This window comes from Rhynchophorus ferrugineus, unplaced genomic scaffold (genome assembly GCF_030347505.1).
Source record: "Rhynchophorus ferrugineus isolate W39M unplaced genomic scaffold, kcgeb_rfMv2 rfM3, whole genome shotgun sequence".
NCBI classification, from domain to species: Eukaryota; Metazoa; Arthropoda; class Insecta; order Coleoptera; family Curculionidae; genus Rhynchophorus; species Rhynchophorus ferrugineus.
In genome coordinates this window covers 16,455,802-16,482,760 of record NW_027472582.1, presented here as the reverse complement: position 1 = coordinate 16,482,760, position 26,959 = coordinate 16,455,802, and the positions used below count along the sequence as shown (strand labels likewise).

The following is a 26,959-nucleotide window of genomic DNA, read 5'->3' as shown; positions in this document are numbered from 1 at the left end:
ACACGATAATGGTGGAAAAATGATAAGTTTCGATTGATGAATATAAGAGACTGAGATTTTTGTTAAGTAAATAATAATAAAAAGGCCAATCAAATTCCATCGATAATGTTGAGAAAACAACGACGCTGAGTATTAATGCCGTTTAATTAGTTAATTAAAATTGTATTTCGGAAGAGATTTCCTCGCAAATAATCCCGTTTATTTAACGTTTAATTAGCAGTGGAATCATAGTCTTAAATGTTCTTCATTGAAATGCGTAGCTTATCGGTTTTATGGTAGGCCCAATGCTGTTTGTTAGGCATTAAGCATCTAGATGAGTGGGTCTCTTTAGTAGCTTTAACAATTATGTATACATGACTTTTTGTTAAGTAGGGAAAGAAATGATATTCATCTTTCTGTATAGAAATGATTGTATTATTTTAATAATATTGCCGAATAAAATGAAATATGATACGTTAGTAGCACGACACAAGATAATAAAATTGGGTCAACTTTTGGACCCGTAGATAACAATGATTCTTAAAGATCTTGACTCCGTGTGTCAAGATTGGTTCTAGTTTTGAAGGTCGCGCTTGATGGCGGCACTGTGCTCTTAAAACGGCTGTCAACTGACAGAATTGTATTATACATCATTGGTAACTTGTTTTTAGGGTATTATTGTATTTCGGAACGTGTAAAAATGCAGAGATAACATTGCAAAATCGATTCTAAATGTTAATGTTACATTTGTGAATGTTATACGCTCAGCAAACGTGGAAACATCATGACAAATGATATCAAAGATGGGTATTTGCAGTACTTTTTTTACGTTTTGCTGTTATAAACACTGACAAGCTATGATAACCAAAAGTGTTTTGTAACTCTTGCAGAACAAAACTGTACAAGTGGTCATTTGGTGAAAATTTATACTTTTCATTTTATGTGTCAACATTATGGAGACAAACGAAAAATTACGCAGACGATTCCTAGTTTTGCTCGGTGAATGTCGTCGGTATAAATGCAAAAAAATAGAACAATATAAATATCTTGACGTATCATCAGTCGAAACCCGTGATCTTTGAATTTGTGATCCACAAAAATCAAAGAACAAATATTTGTTTGACTTAATATTCGAAAACAAATGGCTGACGAAAATTTCGTTACAAAATGTTGTTCACAACTTTCAAAGCCTCAAATCACTCGATTAACAGCAGGTAATAAACAATATGATGCAAAATTATCACAATAGTGGGGCTCTAATGTCTCGCAAAATACATATTTTGTATTAATATCTTGATTTTTTCTGGAGGGACACCAAGAAGACACCAATATACAGCGAAAATTGAAAGGCAAGTTAACAAGGATTTTCTATCGAAGGCATGATGAGCGATAGCTGTAGGACCCTAATACATGAAATAGATCCCAAGCTGTATAAGAGACTCAGATCAACTGAGCAACAACTCAGTTCATTTCTGATTTAGACCTTTTAATTCAATGAAATCAAATAATTGAATATACCGAAAACTAGATGCAGTTTTCAAACACCAAAAAAAAGTTTTTGTTGATTTGGATTTAATGTACCTTGTGAAGAACTTTTGCATATTCAAATTTAAAATCGTATATATAGTCTACTCAAAATAATAATGAAATTATGTCATCTCGATGTCTATTGCAATTTGTAAATTCGTAGGTTTCTAAATGCGTTCGAATATGTAAGACAATCGGTCTACAAAATTCGTTTTGTTGTCAAATCTCTGCAAAGGTCTTCAAAAAATTAGTAATTACAATTACAGGTCATAAATCTGCAAATGTTTTGGTGCTTTTCTTCTTTTAATAAGTTTGAAATCGCTGTTCATTATTACTCTGGTTCAAAATGCCAAAGCCTTTAGATAGGCAGAGTCAGAAACAAACTGCTTCTCTATTCAGTTCGAATGAGGACGAATTATATATGCATTAGATGTACTTTTTAATATATTTACTGATGATAGATGCTAACTACAACGAGAATTTTATGGATTAGTAACTACAGTTTACAAGAATATGTTAATTTATTTAGATTAGAATTTTGTTACATATCAAATCCAAAACGAATTAAAACTCAAAGTTGATATTGCAACATTGCAATATTTTGACGTCATAAATTTAGATGACGTGAGTTCACTTTTATACTGAACAGGCTATACATCACTTCAACACAAAAATTTACGACAAAAAAGTTATACGGTGAAAATACTGAAACGTAATTTCGATGTTTCTGTTTTACTAAAGGAAAAACAATCCGAACGACAACATCATCAATAACAATAAATAAATCTTAAAAAGAGGGTTCTAAAATGTTTCAACAAATATTTTCACAGATTTATGAATACTTTAATCAGGGCGAATACAGAATCAACTGCTGTATATCTCATTTTTTAGCATCAAGCAATCTCGCAAATCAAAGGCGCCGGTAAGGGCATAAATTATCGGAATCAGACAAATCGGGAACCTTTGAAGCGATTTTTTTATTTAACGGTTTCTTTCTGTTTTTACGGTTCGATCGTTACATAGATTCTCCGCGTAGGGCGCATAAATTTTAAAGAATCCTTATAAAACCCGAACGGCCCCTTTTCCTGTTTTCCAACACCGACAAAAGGAACCAATCGTTTCCAGCGCGAGCCTTTATACGTAAGTGCGAGAATTCTGGAACAAGAAACGCCAAGAAAGGTTTCGCTTGCCTCGCGCCACGCGAACGCAATATTTCGATGTTAGAGCATTTCATTTCCTCTCGGACGAGCCCATTGTTCATAGCCTCCTTATGTATTGGTTTCCAACTTAAATTAATATGTAAGTAAGAAGATATTATAATTTTTAAACCTTTGAAAATAATCAACTAACGTCATCAAGTAGTTGTCGTTGTAGATTAGTTTTATAATCAGACATCTTTTTCTCATTTTATTCTAGTTAAAAACAGACACAACGCTGTCGTTTTACTTGTCTTGGTAAATTCAAATCTGTTAGTACACTAGGGGAGAAGAATACCAACAAGCGGATCGACAAAGGCTATAATTAAGGAATGGCTTGCAATACATACATTAAGTCCTGGTGAAACTATTATTGCTAAAGAGTGAAATAATCTCATTATTACGTGGTAAATATCACTTCCTCCCTATCAATCATCTAATCGAATAAATATATAATATGATAAAGAACTATTTCAATAAACATACAGCTTAAGAAGTATATACAACCAACAACTGTCTGCATATGTGAAAATAAACACTGTCTACAATAACTCCTTCGGTTTGGATCAACTACATCAGACACACTAAAGATGATTTTGCAAACGGTGAAATTATGCATAAGTATTAGATAGTCTGAAAATTAACATCATGCAATGTTAACAATTACCGAGGCAGGATGATGAAAGTGGAAATAACTAAAAGTAAGTATAGAATTAATATATGATAATTGTACATATGATAACTGTATGCATAGAAGATAAGCACAGTAATTAAACTTAATTGTATCAAGAAAAGTGTACACATGTAGTAACAGAAGAAACTGAGGAGAAATACAGTCATATCAAAATGACTTCACAAGGAAATATTGTAACGAAGGAAACAAAAATTATACATGAAAAGATAAATATGCTCTCTGAAAATACATTACTTGGATATACAATTGTCTATAAAGTCTCTAGGAAATACCACTAGATAAAAAACGCACCTAGAACTCTACCTCAAAGGTGGTGTAGGAAAGAGTTCAATGTGAATATAATAAAACACAACCCTTACCTACAAACTATTGTGACTCTATAATTACATTAGATGTACTAACAGGTCAATCGAAAAGTCCCCGGCCTGACACACAGATGTCGCTACTAGAATTAAATTCTAATGTTTATTAGTTAGCCCTAACCCTAAAAAAAAGCGTGTATAAATTTGACAGCTGTCAGATCATTGGTTTGTAAATTATAGCATTCTTAGTGAAGTAACTTTTGTTACTGTGAAAAAATGGATAAAGAGGAATTTATAAATAATAAGAATTTAATAATAAAATATTGGTTTTTTGAAGAGAAAAAATACAGTTGAATAAAAAACTTGGCTTGATGCCGAGTTTCCGGAGACTGCACCAGGAAAATCAACCATCAAGGTTTCGTATGCTAAGTCTAGACCTGGTGAAATGAGCACCGAATGGACGCCCAAAAGAGATTGTTACCGACGAAAACATTAATAAAATCCACAAAAGGATTTTGAATGACCGCAAATTGAAGTTGAATGAAATAGCAGACACTCTGAAGATATGAACTGAACGTTTACATCATATCATTCACGAATATTTGGGTATGAGAATCACTGCTCACTTTTGACCAAAAACAACGACGAGTTAATGATTCGGAGCAGTATTTGAAGATGATCAAGCGTAATAAACCCGAGTTTTGCGTCGATATGTGACAATGCCTGGAAAATAAACATTAGCGAAAGTAAATCTGTTAGACTGTATTCTCATGTTAATATTGAAGTAACATAATACTCTTAGATAATATAAGAACAGGACACAGACTCAAAAGAATGAAACCATTTGATTTTGTGTAGTGTAACGTATCGAGGTGCATTTAATAGAAAAAAAGTACTATTACATATACAAACACATAAACATACATACATGAAGATTATTCGATGGGTCGTCCTATATATATATATATATATATATATATACTAGCTGACCCGACAGACTTCGTCCTGTCAAATTTGTAATGTGGCAGTTTTTGTGCCTACGTATTTTAAAAAATTCTCCTGAACAGAACCATCACCCTGGTGATAGGGCGTTGTGAATAAAAAATAATTAAATAAAACATATATAAGGATTGAAAAGTAAGTAATCGCTTTATTGTTAATCATGTGAATCATAATTATTATTATTATTATCATTATATTGCTTTGTGGTATACGATGGTTTTTGTTTGATTACCTGGCGCATAGATAAACAAATCTGATGGTTTTCCAACACGGGAACAGGCAACATACAATTGACCATGTGAGAAACATGGGTTTTCTAGATTAATACCACGAACACTTAATGATTGCCCCTGGGACTTGTTTATAGTCATAGCAAAAGCAAGCCGTCAACATGTCTATAGGAAATTTGCCATTACCAATGTCAATGAGTTGTTTAGAGAATATGTTTCCAGATTGGTCATTTTGCAACTCGACACGCATATTCTTGCTTAAATGAAGTACTTTAACATGTTTCCACAAATTGGAGGACTTTAGACATGCATTGAGTTCATCAGCTGGCGTTGATCGTGGAATCACTGGCAATGTTTGACGAAAATCTCCTGCTAATAAAATCATTGCACCACCAAATCGGTTATTATTGCTACGTAGATCTTTTAAGGTTCTGTCTAAAGCCTCCAAAGATTTTTTATGTGCCATCGTGCATTCATCCCAAACAATCAATTTACAGTGCTGCAAAACCTTTGCCATTGCAGAGTTCTTCGAAACGTTGCAGGTTGGAGTTTCATTGCTTTGCATATTTAATGGCAATTTTAGTGCTGAATGGGCTGTTCGACCACCTTCAAGCAAAGTTGCTGCGATTCCCGACGAAGCGAGTGCAAGTGCAATTTTATTTTGTGAGCGAATTGTTGCTAATATTAATGAAATAAAAAAAGTTTTTCCTGTACCACCAGGTGCATCTAAGAAATAAATCCCTCCAGTTTCATCATTTGTTACTTTCATAAGAGTTTCAAATACATACTTCTGTTGTTCATTTAACAGTGGAAGATTTGTTTGAATTTATTCTTTCAAAGCGTTGAGATCATACAGTCTTTCTCGATGCAACTCTTGGTTAAAAGCGTCATGCATTGGACGATTGGGCGCGGTCAGGCCTAATTGAATTAATAGTTTGTTTGACATTATCAAGCACATGTCCTCAATTGAAATCAATGCTTCATTGTAAATTTCTTCACTGATTTGTATATTTGGATTTCCCATTCTATTCCGTATTTGGTACAAAATATCATCACACATATAATCTTTGTACTTCATCCACAAATCAATTGGGTGTGATGGGAAGCATGTAGATATGATTATAGAAAACAATGTTCGTATTTGATGAGTGTGTGATGATATTACAGCATCATTGAGAGTTTGATCCCAATGAGCGTCATTTTCAAGCAATTGCAAACGTTGACAGGCTTCTCTGTAGGATCCACACAATTCACCATCAACAGTTCGTAACTGTTGGAATGATGTTGGGCCACGTACATTGACTAATAGCAGTCGTAAATAAAAACATTCATCATTGCTTGGATGTACTGAATAAATCCGGCCAATCGCATCGGTGGAATATACATCTGTATATCCTGGAACTGGTTTTCCTTGTTTCCGTCGTATAAATCTCCTTGAGGATTGATTCCAGGTATAATATTTTGGCATTTCAGAATATAGCAATGTTTGTGCGAAATCATCGTTTTGGCATGTCTCAAAAAAACTGGTTAATGTAGTAGATGGTGGCTGAGCAGCTCTTTGTACTGCGTTCTGTGCTGTAAAATACACTCTTTGTCCATTTTCTAAATGCACAGCTAAGTGAACAACAGAAGGGTGTCTCTCATGAATAGGAAAAGAAAATATTCGCCAAACTGCTTCATTACTACTGACATAGCGGCCCATTTGGTATTGGGTAACTTCATCATTAGAATTCTCTGCACCAATTCCAATCACAGCCATATCACTCCCTTTGGTTACATATTTGCAAATGTATTTAATCGATTTCACTGAATGGCAAGATTCAACGTTGATGTGTGCTTTGAATGTCTTTGATAAAATGGGTGAATATGGAACAATCCAACGATTATCTATTTCAATATCTTGTTAATTTAATTTGACAATTGTTGATTTTCCATTGTCTGCTGTCGATCTGCGACGATACAATGGATAACCATCATTACCAGTAATTGTTTCCGATATTAATGTCCGTGGATATCGTTTTGAACATTTACCATCCATCATACACGGTGAATTTTGATTAAGAGTTCCACAGGGACCATGTATCATGTTTTTGATAACTACCTCATGCAATCCAGGATCTACTTGTACATTAGGGACTTCAGCTGATATCACTGCATCAACTTCATTTGGCCTTATCTTTTCAACCAACCAAATCAAAATGTGTGCATGTGGCAATCCTCGTTTCTGCCACTCCACAGAATACATCTAGCAGCGTGTCTCACCAAACACATTATGTTTTACAATGAAATTCATTAAAGATTTCAACTTTTGTCTAAAGACTCTGGCTGTAATATCATGACGATCAATGGATGATTTCCCAGGTAATAACTCCTGCTTAATTTCTATCCATTGCGGATTGCATATAAATGTGATGAACAAATCTGCTGTACCATAATGACGAACATACGACATGGCATCTTGAGCATATTCGTGCATATGCCGAGGGCTTCCGATGTATGTTGCTGGAAGAATAGTCATCCGACCGACATTCTGTGCATTTCCATCAGTATTAATCGCATCTCGAAGGTGAATATACTCTTCAGATCGGAGTTTGGTTTGATTCAACCTGATGAATGTTAATCTCTCCGTTTCAATTTTAACATACATGTCATCAACATATTTGTGATATAATCGCCGACATTTCAATATGTGATTATCTGCATTTTCCCGAATCATTAGGCGGTATGAATAATAGTTCATTGAACTGACTTTTTTGTTGGTTTCAGAACCTGTAAACAGATTTTGTTTTAATAACATTCAAATATAAAATTAAAATACATAATATAGTGACTGAGATATTATCGCCATAGCTAAACTAATATTTTAGTTACCTGTAATGGGATTTATCATTTTTATTGATAAATCGTAGCCATCTTCACCTTGCCAAAATATAATGGGATATTGCAGTGCATCATATGAGCGGTGTGTTTCCTTTATAGGTTGTAATTGAAAATTCCGACGATGTAAAACAATATCACGGGATTCCAAGTTTTCTCCAACTACAACGATAGCAACTTCATCAATAGTTGGTGCATTAAAACGTCTTGTATGTTGACCTGCAGGTGTTTTATCAGCTCTGATTACAATTTTGTGATTATCGGATGGCATCAGATCCAGGGCAGTTTTAAACAATATAATCAATTGATTGTGTTGATGAAATAAAGTTTATAATTGTTCTACAATAGACCTTTTTACTAAATTGTTATGTGCACAACGCAGATCAATTTCTTGTGGTGAATTGCCCATAAAATAAATTTGCAGGAATTTGTTGTCGCTATCTGACACTGGTAACAGTGAACCTGCTCTGTGATATATTTGCCCTTGTATCTGTAAATAAAAAAAATATTATGGTGTGGTATAAATTAATGGATTGTCAATGATCAAACTTAAATAATATTTGATCTTAAAAAGTATATATTTAGTTTTAACTAATATCTATCAAATATAAAATATAATAAAAGTGTCACTGAAACTGAATCACCATATAATATGATGACTAAGTGATATATTTCGTAATTATTAAGAAATTGAAGATTAGTAACACATCTTAACTTTGGTGACAGAAAATTTTGTTCGCTAAAATAATTATGAGTAACTGCTATAATACATACCTTGAAAGTTGGCATAAAATTTTCCCGAACTGCATTTGTTGCCCCAAATGAAGTCATTTGAAAGCAATTGTTATATTGTTGAATATGTGTCAAAAAGTGTATAGAATCTGTTCCTATTCCTGAAACCAATGAGTACAATGGTTCTGGTGGTGGATCCAATTGTATCAATTTCACTTTACCATTTGCGCAACACAATCCATTGGCTTCGTTTTTGTATTTTAATGCCTTACAGTGTGAGCAAACCAAGTTCATAGAACCAATAACAACACATTGGTAGTTACTGTAGTCAATTGACACATCGTAACTGAAAGCAGCTGGATTCAAACTTGCGCGATTATTAGTTGAATGTCGCGCTCGCGCTTCACGCGTTTGTGATATCCGAATTCTTTCACGTTCATTTCCGTCGTCACGTTCTTGTGCAGTACGATTAGATCGGTAATTAGCTTGGTTTATAGCATTTCTGGTTCTTCTACCTAAATTGCTTCGTCTTATAGGAGGCATATCAAATATAAATTATTTTTTCACTAATCACGAACTAAACAAACACTAACTAACTAAACACTCTGCACAAAACACGATATACGAATTTGTTTCGTGTATCACTTGACAATTCATCTGTCATCTGTCAAAAGTCATCTGTAACAGACAACTTTTTTTTTTAAATTTGATATGACTTGAAATCAAATCCTTTTAAGCCGTACGAATTGTTTTATTTATTTAAAATTTGAATTAAATTTTAAACAAATAAAAAATTTTAAATAAATAAAACAATTCGTACGGATTAAAAGGATTTGAGTTCAAGTCATATCAAATTTAAAAAAAAAAAGTTGTCTGTTACAGATGACTTTTGACAGATGACAGATGAATTGTCAACTGATACACGAAACAAATTCAAACAAAAAGGGCTATTTTTAGGGTTTTTCCATCAATAATTCTAATTTTTCTCGCCGTAAAAACCATCCCTGAACTTCAACGAACATTTTAAAAAAAGATTTGGCCAAATTGGTCCAGGCGTTGTTGAGTTATGCGCTTAGGAACATATTTTGCGATTCATTTTTATATATAAGATATATATATATATATATATATATATATATATATATATATATATATATATATATTTATAATCAGTTATTAAAACAATAGAAAACCTGCATATTTTCATACATTAATTTTTTTTCTTGTTGGTTTTAGGTTGACTTTCCAGTATATTCAGCGTTTTCTTCAAACATCAAACAAGAGTTATAATATGTCGAAAGTATTCATATGTCCATTCGAGTTGATGTTAACCAATAAGTAGTCTCTCTGCAGTTTCTCAATATAGTATTGTATATCATCACGTGATTTTTTCTTAAATTTTATAGTTGATGGTGCTCAATTTGGTTATAATCATATTGGCCTATACAAATTCTAAATCTTCGAGCATTTTTTATGATATATTGATTCAAAAAAAGAGAAGTTTGCCAGTACTTTATTGAATTTAAGAAGCTAGAGAATGCTTCTCGCATTCGCCAATTTAGGATAGTAAATTTGGAAGGTTAAAATGACACCGGATTGTAAAATTATGCCGTGAAATATGAATCCAATCAATTAAAAAGAAGCAAATGTTCCAATTATAAAATAAAAAGACCATTCCACAAGTACCAAATTAAGAAAAAAATAACATACCTATTTATATATAACTCGGTAAAGAATGTGATAAATATCATAAGCACCGTCTGCGAGCATAAAGACATAATCTTAGATCACTTTCCGCGAGGGGAATTTTCTTTTCAATCCGGCCAGATTTACACGGCGCAACACAATGAAATCCGCAAAATTAAATCCTATTGAGGCTACAGTCTTGGCAAGGAACGGGATTTTGCCTTTTTCTCGTTAGTTTATTTACCCGAAAAAATAATCATGACTTACCGAATTAGAGACGGTCTCGGTCCAATTTTATCTGGCAATCAGGAAAAGGATTTTATAAACATCCATTCAAATAGATTAAGGGGTTTTTGGATGTTATAATGTATTTGTTGCATCTCTTCACCCGCTTATCATTAACATGTTAATTTGTATTCGTTATGCTTCCTACTATACAGGTCTATATACGAATACATTATAAGTAGTGGCTATTTCTGAAGAATCATAATCGCTATTCGGTAAACTTCGGTAGTTTCCGACTGATTTTACGACGTTGTCATTTACAAACAATCGAGAGGTAAAAATCTAACGAACTATAGCGATCATTTTGGGCTTCATTCCACGAAAAGTTCTTAGCGGCGAGAATTCTTTTGAGATCTCAGAATTGGAAAAAGTCGCTGGTGATCAGATCTGAAGAATAGGGTGGAGCCAATTTATGGATTTTTGCCATCATTTTCACTGACTTGTGACACGGTACATTGTCTTGGTGAAGCAGCACTTTCTTTTTCTTCAAATGCGGCCGTTTTTTGACGATTTCATCCTTCAAACGGTCTAATAATGTTATGTAAAAGTCGCTGTTGATAGTCCTTCCTTTTTTAAGGTAGTCAATGAAAACTATTCCATGCGCATCCCAAAATACATACGCTATAACCTTGCCAGCCGACTGTTGCGTTTTCCCACGCTTTGGAGCGGGTCCATCATGTGCAATCCACTCGGATGACTGTCGATTGGACTTCGGAGTGAAACGTTGGAGCCATGTTTCATCCATTGTCAAATATCGACGCGAAAACGTTTTATTTAAAAAAGGGTTTAATACGCTTGATCATTTTCAAACACTGCGAAGAATCATTTTTGATCAAAAGTGAGCTCGCGCGGCACCCACTTTCCACAGAGCTTTCTCATACCGATATATTCGTGAATGAATATGAACACGTTCAGTTGATATCTTCAGAGTATCTGCTATTTCATTAATTTTCAATTTATGACCATTCAAGATCATTTTGTGGATTTCATCATTTTTTTAATGTTATAGGTTTAATACATTCAAATTAGTAGTTTAGAAGTCACAGTAGCTTTAATTTAATATATCTTTTGATAGCCAAAAATAATAGTGAAGCCTCAATAAAAAAATTTCAAAAAATAGTTTAACAAAAAAGCCTAATATGAAAATAGTTGAGGTATACTGATCACCCGGAGACGATTGCCGTCCAAAATGTCAGAAAGTAAAGCATTTACAACTTAATTAATTATTTCACATATAATTAAACGTGCCTAAGTGGCTTTCGAAATTGATTCCGCGCTTGATCACCCCAGATTAAAAATAACAATAAAATTTTACATAAAAATGCCACGGAAAACCGTCCTAGACTAGATCTCCATAAGAGCAAGGACTTGGGAGTGGTGTTTACTCACTACTAGTAGTATTATAGATATATTAATATAATTTTAAAAAGTAACTGCCGGCTTCGTTGGCACAGTGGTCAAGGCGATAGGACGGTCCTCCTACTGTTCCAATAGTCGCGAGTTTGCAGGCAACAGTGAAGAATCCGACAAGGTAGAACCATTCCAGTCACGCCAGGTCTTATAACTTCTAGTATGGTCTCTAAGTTGGTCACTGGCCAGTTTAGGTCACTAGGCTTAATGCCGAGGACCATATCTTGGAGCCTACCTTAAAACATAGGTCCAGTTCAGACAAACTCTCGTTGGTAAAAAGGTTACTTAAAAATATTATTTAAAAAAGTAACTATGGAAACTACACCTAAATATGTAAAAAAGAATCAAATATAATAAAACAAATAGAAGGACGCGGATAATTCATTATATAAACGGTTTAATAACAATATATTCGTTATATAAGGAAGTATATAAATACTCTCGCCGAACAAGACATACATCTAGCTGAGCTTTAACAGACGTAAAACACGCCATAATATAAAGTAAACGCGGAGTGCAAGACTTACGCTACTCTCCGGGGACCAAAGGTAAGTTTAAATGGGCGATAAAAGCGTCTTTTTCATTTTAGAATCGTTGTTAAAACCGCATAAAAAGAATGAGAGACGGTCTCGACATTCCGCCAAGATATATTATTCCCGCAAAGATACTGTCTGTTCGGGAAGTTTTTTTCTTGCTGCCGAGAAATGTGTAGTCCCGATAGAAAGAAAGCCAAAGTTGAGTTGAAATTTCTTTTTTTTTTCTCGTTTTTACCTTGATCAGTTGAGATGATGAGTTTCGGATTCTTAAGGTTCTAGCTTGGTCAATTCAAATTATGAGAAACAGATGTGGAAAAAAATTAGGAATTTTTACTAATGGTACAAAACTTACAAGAAGGTCCCCAATAAAAACTGAACTAAAAAGTAAAAAAGGTGATATTTTGCTTAATTAGCACGAAACTGTTAAAGAAAGAGTATTCTTCAAACCTCACAAGTGTTCGCTCAATTTTCGTAAATATTTTGTAACAAAAAGCAAAAAGAGAGAATATTTTACAAAAATTTAGTGAATATAGGGAGGAAAACACAATTAATATCATCTTTCACCCAACTGTGTAATTATTACCCCATGCAGTTTCAACTATTTCTTAATTAACACAGTCCTCTTTGAGAGGACAAAGATCATGAAACAAAATTTGAATGAAATGAATGAATGAATTAAAATAAAAAAACTGTGAGTATTCGCGTTCACCAAAGTAAAACTAATAAACATACACATAAACTTGAAATTACTCGCACTTACGATTAATTGTAAATCGAATTGTTTTCAAGCTGCTGTAAATATTATTATGGGCACAGTGACTAAAATTACTCAAAAAGAAAAGAGAACAATATAATGTTAGATACACAAAAGAGAAGTCGTCCATATGCGAAGCAGATGACGAATCAAGATTACTTTGGTATTAGCTCTCTTGGCAATAAAATATATGAAAAGAATGAGTATTCTAAACAATTATTTCAGAGAAAACTGTTAATCTAAAAATGTTTAGAACACTCAAGAATATCCAGCTCTTTGAGGGAGAATTATTTTAAATTGCTATTCGATAAATTTAATACTATTGCTATCGAAGTGATGTAGGGGTAGCAAAGAATTATTAAAATGGATACGCTGGTCGAGATATATATACAGTGAAGAACAATTTGGTCTTATAGATTATATATTAACACTTTAGTAACTGTTATAATATATTGATTTATATTTGATAAATTGTTCAGAATATCGATGTGCGTCTTTTGAAATGTATAAGGAGATAATGGATACTAACCCTTTTATGACAAATAATATGGCAAATACGTTAGGGGAAATAGAGTAATTAAATCATGTAAAAGTAAAAGCAAGATATAAAAGAAATCACTAGAATTTTGCAGGAAAAATGTATACACGTATTAACAGAAAAAATAAGGAGGTCAAGGTTGCGACGTTAGGTAACACATTCGAATAACGTAAGTTCATTGTTATTTCCGAAGGACATAATGCATGTATGCATTAAGTATGATTTTAAAACCAATTTGACATATTATACTCAACAAAATTGAACGTCAAATTTACTAAAGCAACCACAAAGGTATGCAGTGCTATCGCGCCGAAATATATCAACTGATTCTCCGACAACTTTGCCAGAGGAGAGTAAATTCTAATAGACGCCTCATATCTGGTTTTAGGCTAGCGCGATATACATGACAAAGTGATCTTTTATCTAGGAGGTCTCCAATGCGACTAGTCTGGAAGTGAAATAACTCTATCTTTGTGGAGGAAGCAAAGGGGAAATATATTCATAGCCACGTCAATATTTTCCTTCGAATTTATTAAAGTTAACTATCCACCTTATAAATATATTATTTGGACCATATTTTATTGACTCTATTGATTTTGTTTTTATTATTTAATTGGAATTGTATAAAAATGTGTTATTCGAATTGTTTTATTAAAATGTCGAAAAGAAAAACATAAATTACATTGGTATGAAATATTAATATTAAATATTATATATCTGTGAAACTATAAATAGTAAATTAGTTACCATCTAGTATGTTGAAATCGTTAAACAATTGAATTTACAATGTATTCATGTATGTGAAATTCTATACGAAACTTTACTGAATTTTGAAATGAAACGACACCTTAATACTCGATAAAGTGTTTCATTTAAGAGACCCTTTATTAATTTTTGTGATACCTTCTTAAGAAGATATGATTTATGATTTTATTGCTTGATTTCAATTATATAAAGAATAGCTGTTTAACATCCGACGGTTCTGTTTCTTGTTCACAATAAAAGTAACCTCTTTTAATTTCCTAAAATAGTCTTCAAGAAATACACCGAAAAAATAATTGTTACAAATAATACTCATCCTATGATGTATAACATATATGATCTTTTTATGTATCTTTAATTACCCCTCCTATAGTTTTTATTTTCGTTAATATGAAAGATATTTACTACAGTGAAAATACATTTTACAGTGACAATTCAGGGAACGCTCAGGTTAGCTGTAAAAACAAAATGATCGAAAAAAAGCGACACAATTGGATTATCTTACTCCAAAAGATGTCAAAAAGCGATTTTTTACATCTGAAATGTTGCTTTAGTCGTTTAAAACAGGCAAATCGGTCAATGGGCTGATTTGGATGAGAAGGTTGTGTTGTGTTGCCTTGTAAGGTGACAAAACCGAAAAATGAAACAACTAAGAAATAAAATATCAGCAAATTCTTCAACAGCAAAAAAATGTCGAATAAATATATAATCGTAATTCTATATTGATGTTGAAGTTATATACAACTCTTCCGACTAAGATTTAATTCAAACAATATGGAATAAGAATCACCATGTGATGCAAATTTTACAGCGCATTCTCTGAATTGTCTTTACAAAATGTATTTTCAAAGTAGTAAATAATTTTCATGTTGACGAAAATTAAACTTCTAGAAGGAGTGATTAAAGAAACATAATTTATAGGATGAGTATTTTTTATTAAATGAGTATTAATTATTTTTTGAACGTATTTTTTTTGAAGTCTATTTCAGGAAATTAAAAAAAGTTACTTTCACTATGAACAAGAAGTAGAACCGTTCTATGTTAAACAGCGAGTATTTATATAATGAACATTAAATAATATTATCATAAATCATATCATATCTTGTTAAGAACACAAAAATGAATAAAGTGTTTCTTAAATGAAACACTTTATTGAGTATTAAGCTCTTGTCTTCATTTCAAAATTGAGTAAAGATTCATGTAGAAGACCACACACAAGAACACATTGTAAATTTAATTGTTTAACGATTTCAAGATACTAGATGGCGACTAATTTACTATTTATAGTTTCACAGATATATAATAATATATATTTCATACCAATGTAATTTATGTTTTTTTTTTCGAAAATTTAATAAAACAATTGATGAAACAAACAAGGTGATTGATAAATATTAATAAATTCATAGGAAAATATTGATATCGCTATGAATAGATTTCCCCATTGCTCCCACCACAAAGATCCTTAGATTTTTTTTTGTTGATATTTTACTTTACAACTAAAATTACTATCAACTATCGACACTAATTTGAAGTAAATATCGGCCGATATTTTTTCGTCGTATCGATATTTTTCGGTATATCTAGTCTGTAGAGAAGTCACTTCTTCGTTCAGAATAATGATTCATTTTACAAATATACATTTACGGCATAACAAAAGAACCATTCATAAAAATATTAAGGAGGAACTAATCCCAATAAATCGCCCTGGAGAAGTATAAATAAACCCGATATATAATATATACGGACAATATAAGTTCGACGTTAAAACCCCACTAAAACATAATCGAATGAGCGCGCTTAATACAGATCTGAGAATGACGTAATCCCCTACGGGATCCAAAGAGGATTATCATAAACCCCGCTGATATTACCAGGCAGAAACCTGCCACGATAATTAAAGCCGTCGACGGGGAAGTTTTTCTCGCCCGACTCTAAAATATTAATTTGTCGCATTGCAAACGCGGCTTTTTTCCTCATTACTCGACCACAGAGAGAGAGGATACATCAAAACTCATCGTTGTCCGGTAGATTGGACACATTGCGCCGGCGCGCGAACCCCGAGCCTTAGAATTGTTTGAATATTCTCATTCTTGCTTGTGACGCTGTGGGTTACTATATCTATACAAAGTAGTAGCGAACTTACGTCATCAAGATGTATAATGCATAGCCTATTGTAGTTTGTAAATTCCTTTTAATGTCAGACATTATTTTCCTTCTCATATTCCTCCTCTTTACCTCTCATTAGTGATAATAACAGGTTGTAAACCGGCAGACGCTGTTTTGGCGCTTTGCTTGTTTTGTTAAATTTCAAATCGCTGCTTAATATTTTTTGTATTACTCTAGTTCAAAATACCGAGGCCAAATAAATAGTCAGTCGGAAACAGATTTGTGTGTTAGTAGGTAATGTGTTTTAACGCTGTAAAAAATGCCTTAAAGAGGTAAATATTGATGATATTCAATATAAAGCTTCTGGGGTTTTATTGGAAATACCATTATATTGTGCAGTTGCAGTAAATATTACTATGCTCGCTAACTAAATTTTCCAAAATAAAGGGAAACGATATAATTTTATATTCACTGAAAAGAAAGTATCTATATACTTTGGTGTTCAAGATTAAATTTATTACAATTTATAAATTTACGAAATTTATAAAAACGGTGAGTAGTTGTTTTAATATAAATGTAATTTTTTATTATTTAATTAATATATTACTACTCGTCGTTTCCGCCTAACCTACAATTTATCTTTATGATAACTTAATTCCAGGTATATAACTAGGAGAACCCATCGGCCCTAACTCAGTCCCTGGAGAAATAATGTTTATACATGTCACTGCTGATATTTTAATATATGCACCTCACTACACAACGCTACACAAGATCAGATGGTTTGATTCTTTTGAGTCTGTGTCCTGTTCTGGTGGTATCCAATAGTTGCAATATTTCAATATTCGTATGAGAATGGAGTATTTCCTCATGCCCCCTTGCGATTCTCTTGATTTCTTGACTGACTGTGGGTATCTGAAGGTTTCGATGTAGGTAATCAATTAGTCCTATAGTATTTGGGTGCACCCACAATACCTCTCAGGATTTTGTTCTGAAAATTTGTATTTAATTTATGTTACTCTTTGCAGAACAGCCCCATAATTGAACTCCGTATATCCATATAGGTTTTAGTATTTGCTTATATAATAGCAAATTATTATAACATCACTGATAATTGTGATTTACTTCCAATTAGCCAGTACATTTTCCTATATTTCAATTCCAGTTTTTTCTTTTCTTCTTTATATGTTCCTTTCAGCGAAGTTTTGCATCGAGATTCATTCCAAGATATTTAGCGGTGTTGCTATATGGAATGATAGTGTTATTTAATGTTATTGGTGCTTCTACGATCTGTTTATAGGAGAACTGCATATGTACACAGTTACTTTCATTAATTCTTATTTTCCAAGCTTGTGTCCAATTATTTATATTGTCACTTGCCTGTTGTAATTTTCGTGGGGCTTCTTCACTATTGTCTCCGATAGCTATAATCGCAGTATCATCAGCAAATATAGCCATTGTAATATTCTCCATTTGTGGTATATCACAAGTGTAGAGTAGATAAAGCATTAGTCACATTTATTACACCTCCTTGTTGGATACCTGCTTTAGCTTCTTTTGTTGTAGAGTAAGCTTCTTCTTGTTTAGAACATTCTGGTTGTAATGTATGATTTTAATAGTTCGTCGATGTGTTGTTTTGGTAGCATTTTCTGTAGTTTATGAACAAGGCCTTCATGCCAGACCTTATCAAAGGCTTGTGCTACATCTAAAACTATAGCTGAGCCTACTTTTTAATTTCGTAGGCTTTTTCAATAACATCTGTTATTCTGTGGACTGGCCATGTCCATTGTTGAGTGCTTCTCTCTATGATCGGTTTTATTCTTTTCAACAGGAGTTTTTCAAAAACCTTAGATATTACCCGCAGCAGTGACATAGATCTATAGGCTTGTATTTTCGTCACTTTCCAGGTTTTGGGAAAATGTAATTTAATACAATTATTTCAAAGATAAATGCTAATATGGAAAGTATCCATAGAAAACTTAGGGATATGCAGCTCTTTAAGTAACATAAGTTATCACTCGTGTAGAAACATAGGTATTTATTTATTAACATTATGCCGCCTTTAACAAGATGCTAATAAAAATGGTATAAAGAAAACAAAATTTAAAATGTGATGGAAAAAGATAAAAGTTATAATAACATAGGATTAGGTTTTCTAAATCAAAATATTTTTTAATAATTCATTGCCGATATATTGTACTTCGTGTTAGAACCAAAAAGATTCCAATAGGTGGTCGGAATTGGCTTGCATAGCATACATTAAGTTTTGAAGATACAATATTAGAGAATGAAGTATTTCAAATTGTCACTTGGTATATATAAATACAATTTTTAACTCTATTTTCTGTAATTTACTTTTTTAGAAATTAGTCTGCAAAAAAGATACACAAGTATGGTACGGCCACACCATCATACACTATATGTGTGTATACTGTATATTCAATAAAATCGAATTGTTATGAGATATGGTAGAGAGTTACTGCACTAAGCATTTTGTAAACGATGTTATTCACAGTACCCACAGTAATATTTGGCACTGCCGCAACCCCCTAAAAGACATTTTCAATCAAATTGTAGGAACTTATATTATTTAACATCATCAATAGTTACCTCACTAACGGATTTTACCGGCAGAAGGGGGGCCTCCGTTATCTCATTCCTTTTCGAAATAATCTATTAAAGCCTCAATCAATTTGTGACCCTGAATATCTATTGTTTTCGGCATTTTCAAACAAAGTAATATGATCTATTATGGAGCGACTTAAAATTTATCAAAATAAAGGGCTAAAATAATGTTTCCCGGTTTATAACCTGTAATAATAATAACTAATATTTTGAATAATTTAGCGTACATCTGACAACCGAACGGCGACCAGCTGTCAGACGTATGCAAAATTCTTGAAAGCAATAGTGATAAGAGGTTTTAAATCTTACCTATAACTTATTGTGGCTGTATAATTAACTGTAGATTTTAGGTATAATATAATGTTAAAATAAATTATATTTGGTAACATTTCTGTTCAATTATTTTATTTAGATTAGATTTTTCATGTATGTCAAAGCCAACATGAACTAAAACTCAGAGTTGACGCGGCAACATTGTAATGTCTTGAAATCATAAATATCCAGGACGCATTACTAAAAAACTTTGAATAGACTATATATTAGAGTAGGACAAAAAACTCGCCCGATTCTAAAATATTAATTTGTCGCTTTGCAAATTCGGCTTTTTACCTCATTATTCGTCCAGGGAGAGAAAGAGAGCAACACGCCCACAGCCCGACCGACAAACTAATGAAAAGTTTACGTTGGCGCCGGTTGCGAACCTGTCGCAACTGTCATAGTTTGGCGAGAAGATTTCGGGTCCGCCGTGTCTCGCAACGAAATTGCTGTAATTTTACTTATTGCTTTCAATTACCACTCCAACTGGAGAGCGGATTTGTTCAAACGGAAGATTAATAAGCAGGTCGGCGGGATGGCTCGCTATTAATTTATTAAAATTAAATTGCTTCGTAGCAGCGGCCTGACGCGGAAAATCTGTGTAAGCGCGTTTCCTCCGGAGGACCGGCACGGCTCTCCGTTTCTTAGTTTTTCTCTCTACCGTTCGACTAGAATCTTGTCCGAGTAGAATCGATATTTTTTTAATCCATCAGACAAGATTAAATAATAGCCTTTTAATAAATTGAGGTAATATTAAGCTAGCAATTCATTTTCATTTAACTGACTTAACTGATTTCCATGGAATTTGGTATACTAAAAAAGAAAATAATCGAAAACATTTAATGGACTAAAAGTAAAGAACTTTTTAGTCTATTTATTGTTATAAAAATAAGACATTTTATTTCAAACTGTTTTTTTTTTCAAAAATTTTTTCCTTCGGATTATAAAAACAAAAACAGACAAAGTGAAAATACTTTATTTGCACTTATTAATTATAAAAATAAGCGGGTATACATGGGTAGTGACGACAACTTTAACACTGTCAAAGTAGTATCAACTGCGTCCTCCCTTGACCAAGTATATAAATATCCTATATTAAGAGGTTGAGTATATAGACTGTTTGTATTATGCAAGAACTGTAAAGACTGTGGGTGGTCTTGAAGACTGTTCTGTGTGTGCTGTTTGAAGACTAAGAACAAAAGAGCAAGCGTTAGATTAGTTTAGAATATTAGATAATATCTTCCTTCTTATCTTATTCTGGTTAAACAGAGATGCAATACTGCCTGATACGTTCGAACGCGTAAATGAACCAGCCTGTCAAAGTTGTCCGGTTGTCAAACGTATACAACATTCTTCAAAAACAATAGTGATAAACGCTTATAAACCGGCAAACGTTGTCTTAACGCTTTGCTTGTTTTGATAGATTTCAAACCTCTGCTTTTTATTACTCTGATTAAAAAGGCCGATATCAGACAGAACAGATTGTCTCTCTAATTGGTTACTTCGAACACGTAGGAGTTAATGGAGCACCCCTCTTATCATAAAATTCGTCATTCTTCAGTGCGTTGCAGCTGCACTGAATATTAGCATGGACACGGTCACTAAAATATCTCAAAAAATGAAAAACATAATCTTGAATTCACCGAAAAGAAACCGTCCTCATACGAAGCAAGTGAGGAATCAAGATCAGCTTGATGTTAGCACTATCAGAGATCAAATATATGATATACATAAAAACAGTGAGTAGATTTTTCAATATAAACATAATTAAATACAATTATTTCAAAGGAAATAAAGCGTATAATAAAATCATAAAACTTATTATTTCAATATGTGTGATTAAATAAGACATGCATATTTCCTAATGGGACCAACATATCCAACGGTCTCTCATGGCAAGATAATAGAGAGAGTGTTAAAACAGCTAAAGTTGATAGAATACGATAAATGTTGGTATAACAATTAATTAGGTTTTATCAGTCATAACATTTGTTTATAATTCATTGCAGATATATTGTGCTTCATGCTGAAAATAGGAAAGGTTAATAGCACCTCCAGTTTGGATGATCTCGATCAGATATACTGAAGAAGAAACTAAGAAGTGATGTAATCGTGAACAAACAACGTTCGATATATTGTAAATGAACAGCTTAGTTATTCACTTGAGCGAAACTTTCTGAATGGGATTGCGATTCAAAGCTGATTATTCCTACGACAGGGTGATGAGAGTTTAAAGATCCGAAGGTGTGAATATAATTAACCTGGTGAATGTAATTAATATACGATAATTGTAGTAAATCATATTCTAGAGCGTGAAAGAATCATGTCTATTAGATACGTGTGTAATTGTTCAGAATATTGATTGCGAGGGGAGAAAAAATACTAACTGTTTTGCAGATAAAGAAAATGCATCAGGGAGACTTCAGTGATTAATTTTATCAAAAATAGTGTACACAGGTAGTGATAGAAGAAATAAAAATACAGTGATATCAAAATGACTTGACAAGAAAACACACCACTGAAGGAAACAAGAACTAAACGTAAAAGGGTAAAATGAAAGTAAAATACATCACGTGGATATATAATTGTTAATTAATCCTCAGGGGATACCACTACATAAAAAACTGTACCTCATGAGTGGTGTGAAAAAGAGTTCAATGTAAATATAATAAAACTGTAATCTATAAATAATTGTAGCTGTATAATTAACTGTAGTTTAAATTATTCGATAATATATGTATTAGATATACTATAAAGTACATTATTTTATTTAAAGTAGAATTTTGTTATATATCAAAGCCAAACAGTACTAAAACTCAGAGTTGATACGGGCAACATTGAGACATTTTGACGTTATAAATTTAAATGACGTATATTCACACCAACTTTGGATATACTATATACCAATAGAAAAGTATATATAAATCAGAAAAGTTAGTGTTGGTGACACTAATAAGCTTTCCATTAAACGCTTTTTTATGGTATGTGATATGGCTTGGTGAATGGAGGTAAAACGAAATAAAACAGTGGCAAATAAATAAATGGCAACGGTGTAACCTGGTGACGAAGCTTGGGTAGTCGATGATGGCACGTCTAAACTGAACGGTGGTCAGATACTGAATGAATGGAAATACCTTTCAATAACATCCCAGATAAACGTCTCGGGGTTGCCAATTATTCGTTATCGGGTTCTAGTAGGTGCTAGTTGTGCATCCCGCCCGTGTTCAACACCTGGGATTATATTTCTGGGTATTTTGTAGACCGTTATTCCACTATGTATAATTTGGCATGCCTCAAGGTCGCTACAGCTTTGGAAAAAAATCTTGATCGGATTAGCATTTTTGTTCGTTAATTGATTCGACTGCGTTCAAACAGCAACTGTTTGCGGATATGCAGAGACTAAATGGAACGTGTTGGGTGTGAGATTAATTAAATTTCACCGATAAAGAAAACAAGGCCCCACGTAAATTGATAAACCGGTCGAATTAAACGATTCGGTTATTGTTGGCGTTGCGAGCAAATATATTTTCGGTTTCGTCTTATTCACTTTTTTGTTTTGCGTGGAAATTGTACGGTAACTTTGAACGGAACGGCGTTTTTGATTACATCAAATGAAATAACAGATTGCGCGAATTTAATTTAAAGTTATTTTGCGGTGTTCCATTCAGTCGATTTTTAATTGTGAAATGTTTGTTGTTTTTACGCTCGAAAAAAGCGCCCGATTTTGTTTTGAATTGAAAAAATAATTGATTTTGGTTAATTGATATTTACCAGGTTGTGACGTATTTTGAAACTTTTTGAGTCTGCTTTGCCCAACATCAAGAGGGAGCCATAATGGGCCATTCAAGTAATTTGATTGGTCAATTTAAATCTCTATTATAGGCACCTGTAAGAAAAATATTTTACTGTGAAGACATTTGATTGGTTCATTAGTAATATGTGACACGTGACAGCCTTGACGTCATGTTTAATTGACCAATAAAATTTAAATAAAAAACAATTTTTCTGAAATAAATTAATTAAATTAAATTCAATTAAATATACATATAAATATTATATTTAAAAATAAATAAATATAAATATAAATATATACATATATATATATATATATATATATATATATATATATATATATATATATATATATATATATACATATATATATATCATTATGGAATGTACAATTGAAGGATTTTAAATTTATTTTTTTTAAACATATATATATTAAACGTAAAATCTACATGTTGGACGTCGCGAAATATTTCGCCAAAATTTCCTATGAAGTTAAATCCCTATTTCTCTATGACTATGGCACATACAGCTGTTTCCTCAAGAATCATAAATAATTGTTTGGATATGGTTTAATGAGTGGAGAAGAGAAGAATCTGAAGTATTAAAAAGGAAGGAAGGATGGAAGATTAGTAGTAAATGGCATATTTTAGTGTATATCAACACGTATATTTATTTCAACATTATACATTATTATAGAATATCAAGTTTATGCTTTGTGCTTTACCTTTGCACGTATACGATTTAAGTGGCATAAGGTGATAAAATACTGCAGGTATTATATTATAAAAGAGGTTTCAACAATATATTATCAAAACCACATAATATAATGAAAAAAAATTACTTATCTTTTTATATACAATTCACCAGCCTCGGCGTATGTCACTGTGGATTGTGGATTCGAGAATAGTTTAGATTCACAACCAGACCTGGTAGGTGATGCTGCACTAGGATCCAGGATTTCTTAATCATTTGAACATATTTTGATTATAGTGGCGTATCAGAATATCGAAAACAAGATATTTAAAGGCTATAGATAGGCCATGCAGCATTGCCAGAAAAGAATTACTAAAATATCACTGAATACGGTCGCCGTTATAGTAAAACTTCCATTTACACATTTCATTACACAGAAATAATCATAAATAAATATATCATATGTCACACAGCATAAAAACCAACTTTATGACGATTTTGTTAATTTAAAGCTTTACATACAGTTTTGTCTAGTAAATTAACATATATGCAAAAACAAAAACAAAAAACATTAAATATCATAAAAACACATGCAGAGGTTTGTAAATGTTGAAGGTTGAAGACTCGTGTTCAATTAAATCATTGTTTAAATGTTTAAATCCATTTCTTGGATCTTTTTATGACGTACTGTTGCTTCGAAGCTTCAAGGAAGATTGTGAGAGTAATTTTGCTGTTGGGATTGTTCTGCTGATATATATGTTATGTAATACGGTCCTGACTATCCGGTCAAGTTTACAAGTGAGACTGGTTGGTCGGTTGTATAAAATGTTGTTGTTGTTGGTGTTGTAGTAAAATATTTTTTTTTATTTAAAACCCTTTCACAAATATTAACTTATTTGTATATTTAAGGTAAAAAATTATACTTCTGCGTTAGGCCTTATTATTGGGGCTAAATGCTACTCTCATAGTCTGTCCCGTAGATTAACGTCCGAGTATAAGAAGGTAGAATATACTCAGAAAAAATACCAATACATCATATGATAATTAAAAATTAATATAAGAAAATCTAATGTTCCTATGTATTTAACATAATTATATACTTTATTTTCAATAAAACCCTGTCCATTGTCGTAATAAGATCATGACAATATTATTTTATAACGAACCGAAATACATCAAAATGTTTACCATAAACGCTCTTAATTATAATACCGACACAGCTTGCTGCTGGTGTATGTATTGGCAGACGAAGGCATAAACGCAGAAATGTTTTGCGACTGGCTTTGAGTTGCCGAACTGTTGGAAGTTCGGGCTTTAATTACCTTTTATCTGATAGGAGTTAATTTGAATAATGTCGAGTGTAACCTTTTGTTCGAAGTGCGCCACAAATACGAGAACTAGCCAGGTATAACGTTGCCTCAAAGTTAAATATAGGAAATTGCGGAACGATCAGTTAACAGTAAGGCATTTACAGTGGTTTACATAGACTTCCTGAAGTAGTATTATATATCAAACGGATTTTTTAGACTTTATTTCTTATTAGCTACCGATATTTGCTTACTGAATATTGCACAATTCATTTGTATCTAATTAATCTCATCTAATTAATGTTATATACTGTCACGACGTCCAACATTTAGATGTCACTACTTTGAACTTATTACTTTCTTTAAACCTTATGTTAAGAACCGCTAAGGCATGTGATTAGTTCACTTTGTTACTAGAGCCTGTTTGTAATTTACTTATTATAGACGCCATTTTCGGTGTCCCTTACGTAGGGACGCCTGAGTTTAGATTTTTATACGGTTTAGAGATTAAATTATTAGTTATTAATTTATTAGTTCAGACAATCATAAAGCCAATTTGGACGTATGGGTTGGTTGTGGGGTCGCACTAAAAATTCAAATCAACTATTCATCCAACGCTGTCAAAACAAATTTCTTCAATTAATTACCAATGCCTATCGCTATCTAACCAACGAAGAACCTGCGTGATGACCAGGAAATTAAATAGATTTGGGATGTTATCCAAAATTTGGCCTTAAAACACAAACGAAGATTACCAAATCATACTAACGTAGAAGCGATATAACTACTGGATAACGCGTACGATATTAGAAGATTTAAGCCAACCGAACCATACGAACTAATAGAAAGTGTATACCTTTAGTGTAAACTATAGCTTAAGATATTATAATTTTATAATTGAGAAATACATATTGATGTATTTATCTCGGACTCGTCTTGCTTGTGAATTAATCCAAGTACAAATGAAATGTAGTAATAAATCAATTTATTACTAAGATTGTACTAAGCACATCTAATAAAGATTAAATTAATTCATTAGTAGTATAATATAAGTATATTGCATCCTCGATCTAGTGTTGTGTGCCCGAATGCACAAATAGTAAAGAAATGCAGCATCATCTTGCTCTGAAGAAGACTAGGTTGTCTTTAAAAAATGGGTTGATAATATTAAACATACCAAACTGACTGGATGAAGTACTAAAGAAATGTATGATTGTTACCGATTGTTTTGTTGTTGTCAGTTGGGGTAAGCTTATTCGGTATTTAAATTTCATTGGTAAATAGAACGTGACGTCAGGGCTGTCACTTGCCGCGTATGCTTGCCGAACATCATCAAAGAACCAATCAATTGTCTTCAGAGCAAAATGTTTTCTTTACGGGTACCTATAATGGATATTTAATCTAATCTTTTCTCGAGAGATCCTTATTGAGCTTTCTCTCCATTACTTTATGCTTAATATGGCACAATGTTTGAGGGCACTGTTATGCAACTAGTTCCAAAAAAAAGACAAATTGCCTTCAGAGTCAATACCCCTTTGCTTTTAATACATTTTTGTTTTTAAACTCTACACTTCTTATTTGAGATTAAACTTTAACATGGTAGAGCGT

The 26,959-nt window shown here is 32.5% G+C and overlaps 1 protein-coding gene across 1 annotated transcript; it reads right to left on the bottom strand.

Moving 5' to 3' along the window:
• Positions 1–4,828: 4,828 nt before the first annotated feature.
• LOC143193957 (uncharacterized) lies at positions 4,829–8,901 on the bottom strand. The gene is made up of 5 exons (XM_076400417.1): positions 8,761–8,901; positions 8,582–8,700; positions 8,027–8,297; positions 7,802–7,969; positions 4,829–7,699 (listed from the first exon to the last, which is right to left on the bottom strand). The coding sequence occupies exons 3-5, from the start codon at positions 8,076–8,078 to the stop codon at positions 7,176–7,178; spliced, it is 744 nt and encodes a 247-aa protein (XP_076256532.1). The 5' UTR covers positions 8,079–8,297; positions 8,582–8,700; positions 8,761–8,901; the 3' UTR covers positions 4,829–7,175.
• Between the last annotated feature and the right edge of the window lie 18,058 nt (positions 8,902–26,959).

Coding starts and splice junctions, on each gene's coding strand:
- LOC143193957 (XM_076400417.1), bottom strand. CDS start 8,078: ATGCCATCCGATAATCACAAAATTGTAATCAGAGCTGATAAAACACCT. Junction 7,970..8,026: donor AGCTGATAAAACACCTGCAG/GTCAACATACAA, acceptor CTATCGTTGTAG/TTGGAGAAAACTTGGAATCC. Junction 7,700..7,801: donor AATGATAAATCCCATTACAG/GTAACTAAAATA, acceptor ATCTGTTTACAG/GTTCTGAAACCAACAAAAAA.